General features: G+C 36.5%; 1 protein-coding gene across 2 annotated transcripts; it reads left to right on the plus strand.

The window, feature by feature from the left end:
- Nucleotides 1-5,221: 5,221 nt before the first annotated feature.
- On the plus strand, nucleotides 5,222-19,172 carry LOC123549205 (39S ribosomal protein L52, mitochondrial-like). 2 transcript variants are annotated; one of them, XM_045337108.2, is made up of 5 exons: nucleotides 5,222-5,375; nucleotides 11,596-11,791; nucleotides 13,492-13,559; nucleotides 17,891-17,955; nucleotides 19,007-19,172. In XM_045337108.2, exons 1-5 carry the CDS (start codon nucleotides 5,330-5,332, stop codon nucleotides 19,127-19,129), a joined length of 498 nt encoding a protein of 165 aa, XP_045193043.1. In that variant the 5' UTR covers nucleotides 5,222-5,329; the 3' UTR covers nucleotides 19,130-19,172. The 2 variants fall into 2 exon arrangements, with proteins under 2 accessions (XP_045193043.1, XP_045193044.1); XM_045337109.2 differs by lacking the exon at nucleotides 5,222-5,375 and adding an exon at nucleotides 7,520-7,610.
- The last annotated feature ends 489 nt before the right edge of the window (nucleotides 19,173-19,661 follow it).

The following is a 19,661-nucleotide window of genomic DNA, read 5'->3' on the forward strand; positions in this document are numbered from 1 at the left end:
ATTTTTTCTTTCAAACATCAAAGATATTGAAAATGTATGGTGGCATATTTCTGCCACGAGATAGCAAGGCAGCGATATTTCTTGACAAAGCAAAGTTTTCTGAAAAGATTGTCTCAGTGGTCGAAAGTTTCCTGGCAATATTATTGCGGAAATTTACATTATTATCTCGATAAGTTTTGTGTTAGTGCTCAAAGCTGCCATTTATTAGCTAGATAGCTATCTCGATATTTTCACTAGTAGCCTAAAGTTTCTTGGAAATAAAAAGCATCTAGAAATAAATAATTTATTTTCGACAATGCATTCAGAAAAAGAAAAAAAAATGCAAAAAAGTATAGAATATTATCCTGATAGCTACCAAGCATCTCGTTGCAGTTTCAAGCATAAACCTGAAATTCTGTGCCAAAACATTTTCAGAAAATAAATAAAATACCTAGAAAATATAATATTGTTCATTGCTGAAATATTTTCAGAAAAATTGCACATATTTCCTGGACAGTTTAGGATATTATCGTGACAGCTATCTAGCTATCTCGTGGCAGAAATATGCCATCGTAAGGATGCACTACTAGAATTCAAAAATGATGTATGATGTGAATAGTTAATTAGTTATATAACCAAATGGTTTCTAGGCGAACCACAAATTCTATGTTGTTGTACCTTTCAGCGTGCGCCACTCGCACGTATCGGGCCTCAGTAAAAACTCAAACATTTTTATAAAGTTATTTTTGATAAAAATCATTTTAAGTTTCTTAGAGATAGATAAAATGTACGTGCATGTGTATAAAATGAATGTAATCGGACGTCAATAAAAATGATTAATCCAAGTGTCTACGATTTTTTGGGACAACCCTCATATTTTCATATCAATGTTAAAGGCTCATAATGCCTTTGCTTAAAATCTGGCTGCCACAGTTTCCGTTATGAATATAAAATATATTAATTTCTTCTTAAATCCTATTTCTGATATTTATTTTCTTTAACATTTGTCAAAGGATTAAATATTGCTGACTATACTAGAATGTTTTATTGAATCAATTGTTTTTTATTACCTCCCTTTATGGCTCTAACTATGACAGTTCATGTTCAATATTAAAAGTAGTGCCTTTCTAACCATGTAAAAATTGAATGCATTATGGACCTTCAAGAGTTATTTGAAAAAAAAGTAGAATAAACTAAATGTGGTGTACATTCACTATAATACGATATCTGTCACACATGCCAGACAGTGACCGTAAAATTGAAAATATCATTAACAAAGGTGAATAAATAGCTCAACATCCTTGACATAGTTACCTGTAGGGCAAGCGAAAGGGGCAAAAAGTAGTAAATCTATTAAACATACAACATGTAACTTCTGTGAAACCTTTACTAATTGACTATTTATCAAAAATCATAAATGTTTTACGTAATATGTTTAAACCCTTTACTATCCGGCTGATTATCAAAAATCATATACATTTCTATATAATTTGTCTGTGTAAATGTATGTTATTTGTTGAACGTCTCGTTGAACTTTTGACTTATTACAATGTGGCATACGACAAAATATGGAGTGGAGTCTTGGAGTGGAGTCATGGTGTGAGATTTTGGAGTGACCTTGGAGTGAAAAAATGGAGTGAGATTTTGGAGTCAAAAATCATATGTTTCGTTTTTTTTTTTTTTTTTGTTTTTTTTTTTTCACATCAGATATATTGATTACACGCTGAAGGTCATAAAGAAGGTGGAACGAAAATGGAAATAGCGAAGCTGGTGATGATGATGATGATGATGATAGTTTCTGTAGCGTTATTTGATGATTATGTTTATGCAAAGTATGCTGATATTACCTTTGTCAATGTTTTATAATGCTGACGATGAAAATACAGCTGATGATGTTAATAGCACTGATGATGATGATGATGTTATTTTTTTAATTGAGAAAGGGAGGGAAAAGAATGACATGTAGTTACAATGTATGCCGCTTTTTTATTATGATTTTGTTTTGATTTTTTATTGCTGCCGCTGCTGTCGATGATGATAATGATGGTGATAATGATGATGATGATGATTTACATGACAGGATGTTTTTAATGATGTTGATAGTGATGAAGATATTTTCATTATAACGTTGTCAGAAATAAGAATGGCATGCATATGATAATGATGATGATTTATATTGTTGTTATTGGTGAAAATTATTTATGTTTGCGATGATGTAATTAAAACATTTGATTTGAAGTGACACTTCAATTAAATGCAATAACTGTATACTGTAAAATCATTTAATTTCGTGGGCATGAATTTTCGTGGTTTTGGTCAAAAAGGCAATTTCGTGGGGATATGAATTCGTGGATTTCAACTTTTGAACATAAAATGGATGGGAGTTTTACTTTTTCGTTGGAATTAAATTTCGAGGATTGACTCAACCACGAAATTCACGAAAATTAGTCCCCCACGAATATTAATGATTTCACAGTATTAGGTTTTTTTTAATCATCATCATCATTAACATCAGCATCAGAAAAATCCTCATGGTATATTTACCAATATTGAACTGGAATGCTCACGATTGGAACTTTTTTATTTTTCAAATTATTTTAATATCAGATTTGAATTTCTCAACCAAAAAAAAAAAAAAAAAACAACCACAAACATATTGCCAATTTGGACGAATGAAAACATTAACATTGTTTATATTATACATCGAACATACTGGGCTTATCAGTGCAATCATGGCATCATACCACTGCTGCATGCTTGGGTACTTCTGATCAGAAAAATTCTTGAAAGATAACAGGCAATAATAGATAAAATTTGAAGGTTTTAAGGTCAATTTAGTGCGTGCCTTATGAAATCTATTCATTATGTAATCCTTTATGCTGGACACAGTAACACTGAGTAATGTGTCGCAGAAACTTGAAAAACATTATTTCAATTAATGTCACCACCACCACCACCATCATCATCATCACCACCACCACCACCACTATCATCACAACAATCATCATGGTCTACATTTTTACCATCACCCCCACTTTCATCAACATGACCACTGTAATCACAATCATAACGACAATCATCATCATTACAAACACTATCATCACCAGCAGCACCACCATCATCTTCATCATCATCACCACCACCACCAACATCATCATCATCACCACCACCAACAACAACACCAGATAATCATCGTAATCATCATTGATTTCATCATCACAATCACCATAGTCATCATCACCACTGCCATAAATATCATTATCATAATCATCATCATCATCATCTGTCATTACATCATTATCATCATCGTTAGTTTTACTGATGGTTTTCTAATGAACAAATGAAAAAAAACCAAGATGTTTTCGGAAGATAACTGTGTTCTTATTGTTGTAAATAATAATAGCGATGACTGAAATTTGGAAAATTCTTTTTCTTAAGTGTGTCCGATTATTTTGCTGTCAAGGGTGATAAATCGGTTTTCAGGATATCAATGATGACGATAATGATGACGATTACATAATTGGTGGTATACATTTTCATCCTAAAGACATGAACAACAATCAATAGTTTTTGTTGTAAACCCTTAAGGAAAGAACTGTCCTAATTTCAATCATCGCCATTATTATTAAGGCGTAAAAAATTGTTTGTTATATCTATCTTCCGTTTTGGTTAACCCCTCGCGAGGACGTAGACCTTTCACACGTCAACCGACAAAAGAATATTAGTAAGAATGTAAAAATAAAGAGGTTTAAAAAAACAACAACAAGGAAAAAAGGTTGGTTAAAAACAGTTAAAAAACAGAGCAGGTGGTTTATGAGGAGATATGTTTAGTCTGACTTACAGCCTGACTGAACTGCGGACCGGACAAGTTGATAGCATTTGGCGGAATAGCATTCCAGTGTTTAATGGTGCGGGGGTAGAAGGAATATTTGTGGTAATCAGTTGAGGTTGGAATTGGCTGGAATGTTTGGGAGTGAGTGTGGCTAGATGGTCTGGCGAGTGGTTTAACATCGTCTGGGAGGGAAATGGCTACCTGGTTATGAAGAATGTTATGAAATATAACAAGGCGCTGGTCTATGCGGCGAAGGTCAAGACGTCTCCAGTTTTGGGAGGACAACATATCGGTGACACTGGACAGTCTGGAATAATCATACATGGCCCACCGAGCTGTCCTGCGCTGCACCGACTCAAGCTGATCAATGCGAGTACCTGTATACGGGGACCAAACTGTAGAACTGTACTCCAGCTGGGGCCTGACCAGTGCCTTGTATGCCGTTGATTTGAGTGCTTGCGAGTGAACTTTGATGTTATGTCTGAGGAAGCCAAGTGTCTGATTTGCTTGTTTGGTGATGTTGTCAATGTGGTTGTTAAAGGTTAAGTCATTTGATATTATAATGCCAAGGTATTTGGCAGATGGAACTGATTCGAGGATGGTGTTTTGAAGTATGTATTGAGTTGGAATGACTGTACTACGTTTTGTGATTTGGGTGACCTGGCACTTGGATGGATTAGGCCTAAATTGCATGTCCCATTTCCGTTCCCATATTTTAAGCTGGTGTAGATTTGTTGTAGTAGGCTAAATGTGAGGCAACAATTTTTTTTTGCCCGAACTTAAATGTTTTTATGGCCTTGGAGAATTTTTTTTCAACTTTTTAACAAAAAGTTGCAAATCTGCTTGTTTTATGCTTTGTTTCCGGTATCCCGACCTACCCTAATTTTTTTGCCCGAACCTAAATGTTTTTATGGCCTTGGAATTTTTTTTTCAACTGTTTAACAAATATTTGCAAAACTGCACGTTTTGTGCTTTACACATTGTCAGTGATGTTAGAAATCAACTTATTGATGCCTCTAAACGCATAACCCCCTTATTTGTATTCATTTTTTGACACAAAAAAATAATTTCCGAAAAGTCTCATTTAGATTTCTAAAAAAAAATCCGACCTACCTACCCTAATTTTTTCGAGCATGTTACCGGAAACAAAGATTTTTTTAAGCCATATATATGAAACAACAATACGAACACAAACAGTTATCTTCCGACAACATCTATTTTTCATCTTGTTTGGACGGCTATATTACATATTATCAAATGTGTACATTTCCCAAACAATATAATTTTCCAAATTTACAGGATCAAAACTTTATATACAGTATTGGTTGCTGTTTAGAAACCGAAAGCAGAGATTAGAGATTAGAATACGCACAGTGGCAAAAGTTTCTAAGGCAGAAGGAATCAGTTTTATCACTCGATTAATTATTTCAGTTGTACATAAGTCAATCACTAATCAAGCACAGCCAAGCAAAGCTAAGACTTACAAAAGAAAGTTGATATTTTCTCTTCTTTCGAACCATGAAACAGGCATTATATACGATGCATCTGTGTAAAACATGTATAGGTATAATATATTTACTGGTTTATTGATTTACAAGAAAAATATGTTATGAAAATGGTAATTGTCTTGTAAATTCGCGACGAAGGTTGTCTTCTGTCGCTTGGTCAGACATTGCTATTAATTTTTCCATAGGCTTACATTGTAAGAAATGACTCTCAGTCTGTAGTAGTCCAAGTAATAGGACGTTTCAGGACAGTGTGATAACTTTTGACTGTCCCGTCACGTCCAAACTTTTATTTATTATGAAATCCGTTAACACAAAGAGCTATAAAAATAAATAGATTGGCAACTTGAAAGGCATATAGAGCAAATCTCACCAACCTCCCGTGACAAAAAAAACGAGATCTCGTTTACCGGAAGTGGCGCTTTCTCCACGCGCCATTTTGTATGCGAAAGTAATTATTCATCGGTAAAATAATTATCACCGTATGACCACGCTTCTAACGATGGCAAAAAAATACGTGTACTTCTTGTCTTAAAACCATTTCTCATTAAACTAATTTTGTGTTAGAAGCTAACATGTATTTTAAATGTAGTTTTAAAGGTACAAATTGTAACTCCATGCTCGCCGATGCTGTTTTTAGTAAGATAACGCCGAATCACGCTCTGACACGAGCTCACGCGAGATTACAGCCAGTTGCCATTCTGAAACTGAAACTGAAACTGGTTTATTTGCTTAAACGCCTATTTCTACATTTAAAACATATTCAATGGCGTTTTACAATACAAGTTGAAATAAAATATTAAATATAAAATATTTTAAATAAGATTAATTAAAACGAATCAAAATAGCAATTATTAATTTAAAGTCAATGATAATACTGTATTTTAAAATATTACTAACATACAATTATCACAGACAAACATTAAATTTCTATCACTGTCACCAGCATCATTGTTTAAAACTCAGTCAAAACTTAGAATAATGCAAAGTAGTCTCTGAAGAAATGCGTTTTCAACCTTTTCCTAAAGCAGTCAATTGAAGAACTTTGTCTGATGTTCAACGGCAAATTGTTCCACAACTTTGGCCCTATAGTACTAAAGCTTCTATCACTAAAAGTTTTTCGCTTGTTGAAAGGGACGATGTAACAGTCAACTGATGACTCCGAGGATCTGAGGGAGCGCTGGGGGATTTTCGGTGTTAAGAGTTCAATCAAATATGCAGGCGCATTTCCAACATGGCAATTGAACATGTACGTCAAGATCTTAAAGTTTATTCTGGCTTTGATCGGCAGCCAGTGCAAATCGTAGAGTGCCTGCTTAGAACTGTCTCTTCTTCTACGATTCAGAACTAACTTCGCACACATATTTTGAATGCGTTGCAGTTTTGCGATGTCACAATCAGAAATACCGTATAAAATAACATTACAGTAGTCTAAATGCGAAATAACCAGCGATAGCACTAAGGTTTCAGTTGCATCCTGAGTCAAATATTTGCGAATGTTTTTGATTCGGAAAAAATTTAACATTGCCGTTCTACACTTTATTTTTATATGCTCTTTGAAAGTTAAAGTTTCGTTCAAATAGGCCCCCAAATATCTGATGTTACTCTGTGTATTTTATACTTCTTTGGTTAACATAATAATTTCTGGTACATGTACAAAGGGATTATGTATCCCACTACAGTGGTGTGGGAGACGTATTGATTTACTCCTGTCTGTGAGTGTGTGTGTGTGTCTTCACAAATCTTGCACTCTTAAGCACAGGTGGCAGTATCATTTATTGGTCACCCCCTCCCCAACCTAAGACCCCTGATACAACCCTGAAAAAAATTCTGACATTCTCAGGTGTTCCTTAATATCCCCACCCTACAAGACCCCTGATACAACCTTGAAAAAAAAATTCTCAACTATCAAAAAAGTACTTATTAGAAGGTATAAAGTCTGCTATATATCCATTTGCCAAACAATGTGGAACATAATTATGATATCGTCATTTCGGTGACTCAGACGCATTCTGACAGCATATCGCTATACCTATCATTCACTTAAATAAAAAGGTCTGCAATTCCATAGTTTACCTAATTCAGATCCAACAAATGACTATATTCTAGCAAAATATTTCAATTTCATGGTATTTTGAGTTGTTGGAAGCCATCTTGGATTTGGCAGTACCTGCGTTGTAACACACGATCTGATTGGATGAGCGTTTCAGTTTCAAGATGGCTTCCAACAACTCAAAATACCGTGAAATTGAAATATTTTGCTAGAATATAGTCATTCGTTGGATCTGAATTAGGTAAACTGTGAAATTGCAGACCTTTTTATTTAAGTGAATGATAGGTATAGCGATATGCCATCAGAATGCGTCTGAGTCGCCGAAACGCTGATATCATATGTTCCACATTGTTTGGCAAATGGACATATAGCAGACTTTATACCTTCTTATAAGTACTGTTTTGATAGTTGAGAATTTTTTTTCAAGGTTGTATCAGGGGTCTTGTAGGGTGGGGATATTAAGGAACACCTGAGAATGTCAGAATTTTTTTCAGGGTTGTATCAGGGGTCTTAGGGTGGGTAGGGGGTGACCAATCAATGATACTGCCACCTGTGCTCTTAAGTCCAACATTTCTCATCCAATCTTCACCAAACTTGAAAAAGATGTGTTTAAACATAAGACCTCGGCCAAGTTTGATAACTAGCCAAATTGATCCAGGCACTTCCTAGTTATGGCCCTTGAGTTACCGAAAATCGGCCTTTTTAATCTTGTCCTTGTGCTAAGTCCTAACAGTAAAATGCAGATATCGGTAAGGCTTATGTGGGGTATTGCGGGTAAACTATATAAGAACGCACATCTGGGTCATCTGAATCTATTATTCAAACTCAAGATGTTTACAATAAAAGGAAGTGACATCAATTACGCCAAAACGTTCTAAATATAAATAGTGTTAAACGTTGTGATACATAAATGTACGTTATTTCCGACAGCTTAATTAGAGGGATGACAACCATTAAATATCGGATCGTAAAATAAGTCATCCTGATAAGCCAAATGAGTAAGGCTAACTCTGTAGGACCCCCTCAAAACTTTTGTTGACACATGAGGTGTCATTTACCTTATCAAATAGCCTTCCATATACCAAAAAGTACCATTTTTATATGGGCATGCCAGGGCCCTCGTTTGCCGATTTTTGGGGCCGAAATTCGGCCCCATTCCCCCCTCGAAATAGTATGTTTCTTTCCCCCCAAGTATAGAAAAATTCCCCCTCGAAAGAAAAAAATATCAAGAAAAAAATCGATACCCGATAGTCTTAGGAGCCCGGGTCCGGGAGATTTTCAAAAGACGCTCAAAGGACCATGATAATTGCCTGTGCGTCACTCGGGACCCGGAGACATTTTCCTTTGATAATCCTTCCTCTTATCAGTCATTTCCCAAAGTAAAACTATGTCCACGATAAACACGTGTATTCAAAGTAAACACTCGCGGTCATGCCCTCCTTCCTGCCTTTGATCTTCTGCTAAATTCCCGCCCTTTATCCTGTGGACATGCCACGCTGATTTTTCTTTATCAGCAAGTTACGTCACGGCGAGTGCACATAGGTAATGAGAATCAATGAAGTGTTAACATTAATTCATTGATAAAGCGTTACCCGTATTGAGCCTGCATACTGTCAAAAAAGGCGCCAATTATTAAATTATCGTAATTAAGCGACCAGCTGATTACCGAGCATGTGAAAAGTGTCCTGCAAGATTTCTTCATGCAAACTTTAAATTAGATCATTGTTTAATGATTGTACCTTAACTTCAACGAGAAAATCCACAAATTTAAATGAATTTGGAAAGTAAAAATAAGTATAGAATGTCCATTCACGATTCTAATTACACCCGATGACATATGCAATTTTTCCAAAATTCACTTAAAAACTTGACTTTCAATGCAATTTTTAATGAAAAGTAGCATCATTATTTGAGGAACTATCTCTGGTTTACCTTAGTGGACCAAGTAACTGGCAAAAAACAACATTTCAGACGACATTCCAGAAGTGTACCAGTATCCGGATAGTACGTTTTTGGATACATTTTTACAGAGTGTTTTAGCACTTTTCTGCTAACAAACAAAAATATTGAAGAAAAACCTCATCAAATTAAAATGAATTTTGATAAAAATTTATTTACAATATGAGATTATATGACCTGAAACAGAAATTGTTATTATGCTGTAACATGTTCTTGGTTGTAGTAGCTATTAATTACGTAGTATTACTTTATAAGAAAATATAGTCAATTGTATCGATGTGTTGGGGCAGGACTCTTGTATTTTGAAAAGGGACCCTTCAAAATTTGGACCCAAGGGTCCCGGGACTCTTTGGTTTTCAGGTCTAGTGGAACCCCTGGTTTTACTGATCCGTATAATACGCTCGTTTTTCAGTTCCCCGGGTGCGTGTATGCAAAGTTACTTCCCTTTGAAAAAAAATGTTGCATAATGTACATCATACAGTAAAAAGATCACAGATGCAACTGGGGCGAAATGCGCAAAAATAGATTTGCTTTTTAAGCAGCATGCTCTCAAAAAACAAACTACTGTCACGGACACCGCTGTTTCATCAGGGCCAGACATGCACAATCAGGTAGATATGACGAAGGGAAGCACTGCTCCGGCTGCTGCTGAGACAATGTCCGTGGATACTGCTAGTGCTTCCGTTAATGACGACATGTGAACCTCGATTGGATGTCACCTAATTGATTTAATAAAAGAAAATAAAAGTTGCCTGTTTTCAATAGATTATGTTCTGTACAATACTTCAGATATATTCACATTAGTTTGATATCTGTAATACTCAATTGACCTTAATTTAAGGGGTTATGTTCAGATGTCATATCTCCAGAATGAATTCCCCCCTCCCTTGAAAACGACGCGAAATTCCCCCCTCCAAGGGCCCCGGCCCCAATCCCCCAAAATGTAGAGAGGGCCCTGCATGCTGGATCCATTTTTTTTCTGTTTCCATTCTAAGACAGCCACCCTCAACTGTGCATGGAATTTAGTGGTGAATTTCCAACTAGTACTTGCTTCATTAAATTGCTAATTTCAGAGTTAAATATATAGGCAGGCAGCTTTAAATACTTCAAAATGCACAGAAAATATTACATTTCAACAAAGAACTATAAAATACATAGAATGGCAACTGGGGATAATCCCGGGTCATCTCGTGTTAGCGCGTTATCTTATTTCAAAGCATTTGCCGACTTGATCAATCGTGATCAAATCAATACTGACGCTTACTGAAGTATAAAACTGGCGGTACACCCGGTGCATAATAAACCAAATCGAGTCCTTTTTTCAAATGAAAACTGTTGATTTCTCAGACTTTCAATCATAAATTCATTCCTTCCCTGTGTAGAAAATACTAATAACATGAAAAAAGCACCATTATCATTATAAACAAACGATCCGAAAGTAACCTTATTTCAAAGTGTTTGCCGACTTGATCAATCGTGATCAACCAGACGCTTACAACGAGATCTCATTCAGTTGTCACGGGATGTTGACGAGATTTTCTCTATATGCCTTTCAAGTTGCCGATCTATTTATTTTTATAGCTCTTTGATTTCAAGATTTTAAGGATATTTTCATGATTCAAGGCAAAACATTTTTAACCAATCAGTTGATGTCTCATTGAATCCTACGGGTTTCCCTACAGTGTAATAGTTGTCATCTCACTAAACCTTACTGGTATCTGCATTTTACTGTTAGGAAAATGAAGACATTCAAAAATCAAAAAAAATCATAATGTACTGGTCAGACTTAATGCCGGCTATATATTTAACTCTGAAATTAGCAATTTAATGAAGTAAGTACTACATTGTAGTTCGAAATTCACCACTAAAGGTTTTTTCAACCAATCCAAAGCGGGCAAACAATAACAACATTTGACCACTTAAAGTGTCGGGTAAGGTTAGCATGACTATTTGAGGAATAGTCCAAGCTATTCTACTCGCCCATGCGTCTGCAACACACCTTGGTTTAGTTCTGCCTACCATAACTTAACTGACACTATTTTTTTTTCTGATCATCCCTTTCATTAAGTTAAAGTTATGGCATAACCTCATTGCATGATTGGGTTACCTAACCAATGTTGAACAGTAACATCTTGAAAGAAAAGAATAGGGCGAATGAAAATACATGTACATGTATAAGAACGTAGGCAGTCAACTTCAGGGGATATTTTATATTTATCACTGCTAAAGTAGTTAAATTATTCTTAAAGTTCTATTTCACTTTGCAGAATGTTTCAAAGGCATGTCTTTGAGGACAGTCAACTCGGCAATTCTGCTGCACGCACAGAAGTCAGCACCTCTTAGCATAGTGACACAAAGAAATATAAGCACAACTCTTCCGCTACAGAGGAAGAAGAGAAAACAAACAAAATATAATCCTGGTGTTCCACCATTTACTGTTTATGGAGATACACATAGGCTAATGTAAGATTTTTTTCTCTTCAGTTTACTGCTAGTAGTGTTGGGAGTGTAGCATGCATGATACCCTACTTAATACAGGTACTGAGACTGTCAAGTAAACTCACCAGAATCCCATGACCAAATGTTTTCAGAGTTTCCACAACTCTTTGGCATTATGGGATGACCTCACAAAGCAAGTTTTATAACTTGGTCTTTACTTTGAGAAAGTTATGCCCCCTTTTCAACTAGAAAATTTTGCTAAATCTGTTGCATGGAGCTAGTATTGCTGGAATAGCTTGAAACAAAAGAGCGTGCTGTTGTTAGCTCTTGTTTATAAGCTAGATGGATTGAACTGCAGTTTAGCTTGTGTTAACCTATCTTACCTACATGTTTGCCCTTTTTTAGCTCGACTTTTCAAAGAAAAGAGCTATTGCATTCGCCCTTGCATCAGCGTCCAGCTATTGCATTTGCCCCTTCGTCAGCGTCACTGGTTAAGTTTTTGATAAAGTCAAATATATCTTCTGCTATCAAAGCAATTGACTTGAAACTTAAAATAGTTATTTACTATCAAAGTCTACACTAGGAGAAACAATCCCCGTTATTCTGATTTGAATTTTGACAGAGTTATGCCCCTTTTTAACTTAGAATTTTTTGGTTAAAGTTTTTGATAAAGTGAAATATCTCTGTTACTATCAAAGCTTTGACTTGAAACTACTTAAAATAGTTAATAAGTTATTTACAATCAAAGTCTACACCAGGAGAATTTTTTGGTTAAAGTTTTATCAGTTTTTTGCTGGCGAAGGTCTAATTCAGAGTCAAGCACTGAGAAAAGTCAAGGCTGTCGAGCATGCTACCTTACGGACAGCTCTCGTTAGCTCGACTATTCAAAGAATAGTCTAGCTATTCTACTCACCCTGGTGTCTGTGTCACATTTTGGTTAAAGTTTTGCATGCAAGTACATATGGCTATCATTTAAAGGCATATAGATTTGAAACTTAATTTTTTAATGTTTCTAGGTCAATTACAAACCTCACTGGGCCAAGTCCCATAACTCTGACATGTATTTTGGCCAAATTATGCCCCCTTTTGTACTTTGAAAATCCTGGTTCAAGTTTTGCGTGCAAATACGTATGGTAATCAAACTAATCATTTAAAGGCATATAGCTTTGAAACTTATTTTTTCTTTTTCTAGGTCAATACCCAACCTCACTGGGTCAAGTCCCATAACCCTGACATGTATTTTGGCTAAATTATGCCCCCTTTTGGACTTAGAAAATCCTGTTTAAGTTTTACATGTAAGTTACTATCTCCAAAACTAATGCAGATATGGATTTGAAACTGCACATGTGTCTTCGGGGTTATGAAACTAGGTGAATGCATCAAGTTCGGTTACTCTGACATACATTTTGGCCAAATTATGTCCCCTTTTGAACTTAAAACTTCTTGTTTTGCATGCAAGTTATCTCCAAAACTAATGCAGATACTGGATTGAAACTCTATAGATATTTTAACATTTAGGGTAATATTCCTGCTTCTGTGACAAAGATTCGAATAGTCGAGCTGTTTTAAGGACAGCTCTTTTAGTTATACTGGTAGTTACACTGTAAGTAGATTTTCCACAAAGTTGGGAGGGGGAAACATAGCAGTATTGGGGTAAAAGGGAATAAAAACATGGCCTTAAGAATAGCATTTTATTAATGTTTAAACTGTTGCATATTTTACAGGAGAGGAGCTTGTGTAAATGGAGAGAGATATGGGCCATTGTTTGATAAGCCAGACTACACATTTTTAGGTAATCTGTATTATAAGTGTAATTTCCAACTATCATAATTATTTTTATGCCCCCAGCATCGGGAGGCATATAGTGATTGGCCTGTCCGTTCGTTCATTTGTCCGTCCGTATGAGGTTAACCAAATGGGACCGTTTCGTCTAGCATCAATACCCCTTACTAGAATGGCTTGATACTAATGCAGATGTAACCTGTGACCATTCCTCATCTTCAGACATCACCTGACCTTAGTTTGACCTTGACCTCATTTTGGACTTAGGTTGCTTTATATGGGCCATCTCTTGGTTAACCAAATGGGACCGTTTCATCTAGCATCAATACTGCTTACAAGAATGAATTGATACTAATACAGATGTAAACTTTGACCATTCCTCATCTTCAAACATCACCTTACCTCAGTTTGACCTTGACCTCGTTTTGGACTTAAGTGCAAAATCTATCGACAAGGATGCCACTGGGGGCATCAAGCGTTTATTGAACGCAGCTCCTTGTTTTCTTTCTTAAGTATGATTTCAAGTACTGGTAGTAATGACTGTTCAAGAGTAACTGTTCCATGGTTAATAAGTGTAATAACTGAATACTTATTATGTCTCCCCAGGAGACATATTGTTTTTGCCCTGTCCGTCCGTCTGTCCTTCCGTCCGTCCGTACGTCACACTTCATTTCTGAGCAATAACTGGAGAACCATTTGACCTAGAACCTTCAAACTTCATAGGGTTGTAGGGCTGCTGGAGTAGACGACCCCTTTTGTTTTTGGGGTCACTCCGTCAAAGGTCAAGGTCACAGGGGCCTGAACATTGAAAACCATTTCCGGTCAGTAACTTGAGAACCACTTGACCCAGAATGATGAAACTTCATAGGATGATTGGTCATGAAGAGTAGATGACCCCTATTGATTTTGGGGTCACTCCGTCAAAGGTCAAGGTCACAGTGGCCTGAACATTGAAAACCATTTCCGATCAATAACTAGAGAACCACTTGACCCAGAATGTGTAAACTTCATAGGATGATTGGTCATGAAGAGTAGATGACCCCTATTGATTTTGGGATCACTCCGTCAAAGGTCAAGGTCACAGGGGCCTGAAAATGGAAAACCATTTCTGATCAATAACTAGAGAACCACTTGACCCAGAATGTTGAAACTTCATAGGATGATTGTACATGCAAAGTAGATGACCCCTATCGATTTTGGGGTCACTCCATTAAAGGTCAAGGCCACAGGGGCCTGAACATTGAAAACCATTTCCGGTCAATAACTTGAGAATCACTTGACCCAGAATGTTGAAACTTAATAGGATGATTGGTCATGCAGAGTAGATGACCCCTAACGATTATGGGAATCACTCTGTGAAGGTCAAGGTCACAGGGGGCCCGAACATTGAAAACCATTTCCGGTCAGTAACTTGAGAACCACTTGACCCAGAATGATGAAACTTCATAGGATGATTGGTCATGCAGAGTAGATGACCCGTACGATTTTAGGGTCACTCTGTTAAAGGTCAAGGCCACAGGGCCTGAACATGGAAAACCATTTCCAATCAATAACTTGAGAACCTCTCGACCCAGAATGTTGAAACTCATAGGATGATTGTTCATGCAGAGTAAATGACCCCCTATTGTTTTTGGGGCCACTTCGTTAAAGGTCAAGGTCACAGGGGCCTGAACATGATAACCAGTTCTGATCAATAACTTGAGAACCACTTGACCCAGAATGTTGAAACTTCATAGGATGATTGAACATGCAGAGTAGATGACCCCTATTGATTTTGGGGTCAGTCGTTAAAGGTCAAGGTCACAGTGGCCTGTTCATGTAAAATCATTTTTTGGAAATAACTTGAGAACCGTTTGACCTACAATGTTGAAACTTAATAGGATGATTGGACATGCAGAGTAGATGACCCCTATTTATTTTGAGGTCACTTGATCAAAGGTCAAGGTCACAGGAGCCTGAACAGTGACTGGAGAACCACTAGGCCAAGAGTGTTGAAATTTAGCGGGATGACTGGACATGCCAAGTAGATGATCCCTATTGCAGCCAACCATCAGTGTCTCTTTGATTTTTGCTCCTGACCCCTATTGACTTCTTGCCTATAGGACTTTGCATTGGGGGAGACATGCGCTTTTTTACAAAAGCATTTTCTAGTTTATGTATTGAAGCTGATTTATAAATACAGCTTTAACATATAATAAATCACTCCCCGAGCCTGCCTCTGTGTTACCTTCTTCTTTGACACCCTGTACTATGTAGAAGCTCTCAGGAGCAATTTATGTAGAGGATCTGACAGTGTCTTTTCAGATTTAATTCTGTAAATTAGTTGAATAAAATGTGATGCTCTGCAAATCATTCCATCAATTTTGTCTCCACCCCCATTTGTTTTAGAGAGGAGGGGGGTGTTGGGCACAGAGTTGCTATTGTCCATCTGTCTGAAATTGTCTTGTGCATATCTCAAAAAAGAATTTGACCCAGAGTCTTCAAACCTCACAGGATTTATATGCGGCTTGGGAAGTTGTGCACCTGGTGATTTAATTTGGATCTCACGCAGATAGACCAGAGTTAAGACCCTTTACTAAAAGTAATCAAAAATATGCAAAAAAAGGGCCTAAGTTTATGTTTATCTCAAAAAATATTTGACCAAGGATTATGAAATATTACAGAAATATTCAGCATGTGAAGTTTTGCAACTGAGTTTTTGTTAGTGATATCACTCAGTCAGACCAGATTTATGGCCCTTGATGTAGTAAAATATGCCTACAAATTTGTGTCACACATACCTTCAAAAATAATTCGACCAAAGGTCATGAAACATCATAGAAATATCATTCAGCATGTGAAGTTGTGCAGCTAGGACTTTGTTCCAGATATCTGTCAGTCAGACCAGAGTTATGGCCTTTGATTGTCAAAAATATACATAAAGGGGATACAAGTTTGTGTTGCATGCATTTCCAAAAGTGTTCCGCATAGAGAAATAAAACATTAGAGGATTGTTATCGGCACATATATAGCATGAAGTTGTGCACCTGATATTCTGTTTGGCACTAAACCAGACCAGATTGATGATCCTTGACTTAGTGAGAAATACACATAAAGTACTTGAAAGTTTGTGTTGCATAAAAAATATTTCACATTGAGTCATAGAAAACCATGTAGTAATATTATCAGCATGTAAATTTGTGCATCTGAGTCTTTTTTAATTTTTTCAGTTTGCAAGACCAGAGTTATGGCCCTTGATTAAGTAAAAAATTAGAAGTTTGTTTCCTTGTGTCCCATGTTCCTCAAAATGTTCTTGATTGGGAGTCATAAAACATTAGATGATTGTTATATTATTGCATGTGAATTTATGTATCTGGTGTCCTCTTTGGGATTTCACTCAGCTAGACCAAGTTATGGTCCTTTACTTAGTGTAAAATACCAAAAAAAGTGCTTAAAAGTTTTTGTTTCATTTATCTTAAGAATATAGGGGTGGGGGAGTTGGGGGAACATGTCCAATGGGTTTAATTCTTTTTTGTGCTCCACAAAGATTGTGTGTGGGGTGGGGGGTGGGGGAAGCACTTGGATTTGCCCTTGTCTGTCTGTCTGAATTTGTGTAAACAGGATTGTTCTTGTACCCCCGAATAACAAGAGTTGTAAGGGGGTATACTGTTTTCAGGTTGTCTGTCTTGTGGTCTGTCAATATGTCTCTCTGACCGTAGATGCAATCTTGTGCGCAGTATCTCACCATCTTCCCCTTGACTCAATTTAATGAAACTTCACACAAGTGATCAGTAACCACAGTAGTTGTGCATGGTGCATGTTAGGTTATTTCCCAAAAAAAATGCAGAGTTACGGGACTTTGTTTTTTGTTATTATACTATATACATAGAGTCTATATACATGCAGTCCATATAATGCAATCTTGTGTGCGTCAAATTGCAAAGGACTTTCTCAGTGTGTGCGGTGGTGGTGGGTGGGGGGGGGGGTGGATACATTCATTACCTTTAGTGATAGCTCTAGTTCAGTTTATGAAGTTGTGTTTTAATTGTTAAACAAATCAGACAATGATCAGGTTTGTACCTCCAAAGGTAAGGACACTAGGGCTAAGGTTACAAAGACCACTTCAAGGACATTCTTCACTTTCTAGTGACATCTGTGGATCAGGCCATTTGACAATATTGGAGCATATTGCCAAAGTCAACCACCAAAATTGACACAGATATCTAACAGCAAATACATGTGAAATGATGCTTGCATATTTAAATATGCAAAATATATTAAATGAATATTTTACATTTGTTACAATCATACTGAAAATGTTGGGATAGTTTAAATCATATGTATTTTTTATTTTGCATATAGATGGGAGACCTACACCTCTAACACCAGAGCAGATGAAACAGAAAGTTGAAAGGAGAGACTTGGCTGTAAGTGTTACTGACTATTTGTTTGAGAAAGAATCAGAATGCTTCAAAAGGTGTATGTCAAAAGAATACTTGAAATTTACCCTGCTAAATTTCGAAAATGGATTGGTCCGTCATTCAGATTGGGCAGTACCATTTGTTATTCGAATGCGTGTTCACTGAAAATTGACCAACTGAATAGCGAACAGTGCAGATCAAGATCAGCCTGCATGGACATGCATAGATCAGCCTGCATAGATGTGCAGGTTGATCTTGGTCTGCACTGGTCACAAAGGCAAAATCATTTGCGGCCAGCATGCTAAAGGCTAAATGAGTAGAAACATCAATCATGACAGAGAATTAAATTTTTTTTTTATTAAACTAGATCAGTTGCACTTTTTAGCTCCCCCAAGCATAATGTGCTCAGTCATCATGCCTCATCAACAATTTTACTGATAACACTTCATAGGTATAGGTCACAATTTTGGCCGTAACTTCATGAAACCTGGTCAGGGTGGTTGTTTTAAGGAATTCTTGGTCAGAATGGAGACTAGGACGTCTTGAGTAGAAAACTAGGTTACTTGGTCAAATGATAAGAAAACATTGTTAACACTACAGAGGTCATTTTCTACCTCATGTATATGCACCTAGTCAGAATGTGTCATGAAATTAGGTCAAATTTTAATTGAGCACTATCAAAAAACTAGGTCACTTGGACTTAGCATAGAAAGACATGCTGGAGGTCATATTTTAAAGCTGATTTACATGAAATCTGGTCGGAATGGTAATCTGTATGAATTCTGGTTAAACATTAAGAATAGGTTATCAGGGATTGTAAGATGTGGCTGTCGTAAATCTTTACATCAAGTCAACCACAGAACTTTCCCACATGTTACTTGCAAAAATAGTTTTTGCAGCTTTTGTTGAATCAAGTTAAAATTTCAATCTTTTCAATTTTGGAATTTTAAAAGCTTTCTGAAATGTAAAGTACTGTAATGAGAAACACTACATGCACAAGAAAAAGTACAGATTAGAAATCTCTTCATATATTGTTTAAATTGTTTTTGCTTTTCAGGAAAGAGTAATGAAATATTTACAAGAAATAGACACAGTGAAGAGCTACAATAAACAAAAGAAGGAAGAGATCGAGAACTATAAAAGGCAAAGAATAGGAGAGAGATTGAAAGCAAAGAGTTAATGTTAATATAACTATAATATTAGTAATAAATTTGTTGATTAAATTTCTTAGTTTTGAAATGCCTTTTTAGCTCATCTGAGCCAAAGGCTCATGGTGAGCTTTTGTGACCGCTCAATGTGCTTCGTGTGTCCATCAACATTTTCTAAAAAAATCTTCTTCTTGAAAACCACTGGGCAGAATTACACCAAGCTTCACAGGAATGATCCTTGGGTGGCCCCCTTTCAAAATTGTTCGAAGCAGAACTCTGGTTGCCATGGCAACCGAAAGGAAAAACTTTAAAAATCTTCTTGTCCAAAACCACAGGGCCTAGGGCTTTGATATCTGGTGTGTGGCATCATCTAGTGGTCCTCTACCAAGATTGTTCAAATTTTCCCCCTAGGGTCAAATATGGCCCCGCCCCGGGGGTCACATGGTTTATATAGACTTATATAGGGAAAACTTTAAAAATCTTCTTGTACAAAACCACACAGCCTAGGGCTTTGATATTTGGTATGTAGCATCATCTAGTGGTCCTCTACGAAAATTGTTCAAA

The sequence above is a fragment of the Mercenaria mercenaria genome, chromosome 6 (genome assembly GCF_021730395.1).
Source record: "Mercenaria mercenaria strain notata chromosome 6, MADL_Memer_1, whole genome shotgun sequence".
In the NCBI taxonomy this organism is placed as follows: domain Eukaryota; kingdom Metazoa; phylum Mollusca; class Bivalvia; order Venerida; family Veneridae; genus Mercenaria; species Mercenaria mercenaria.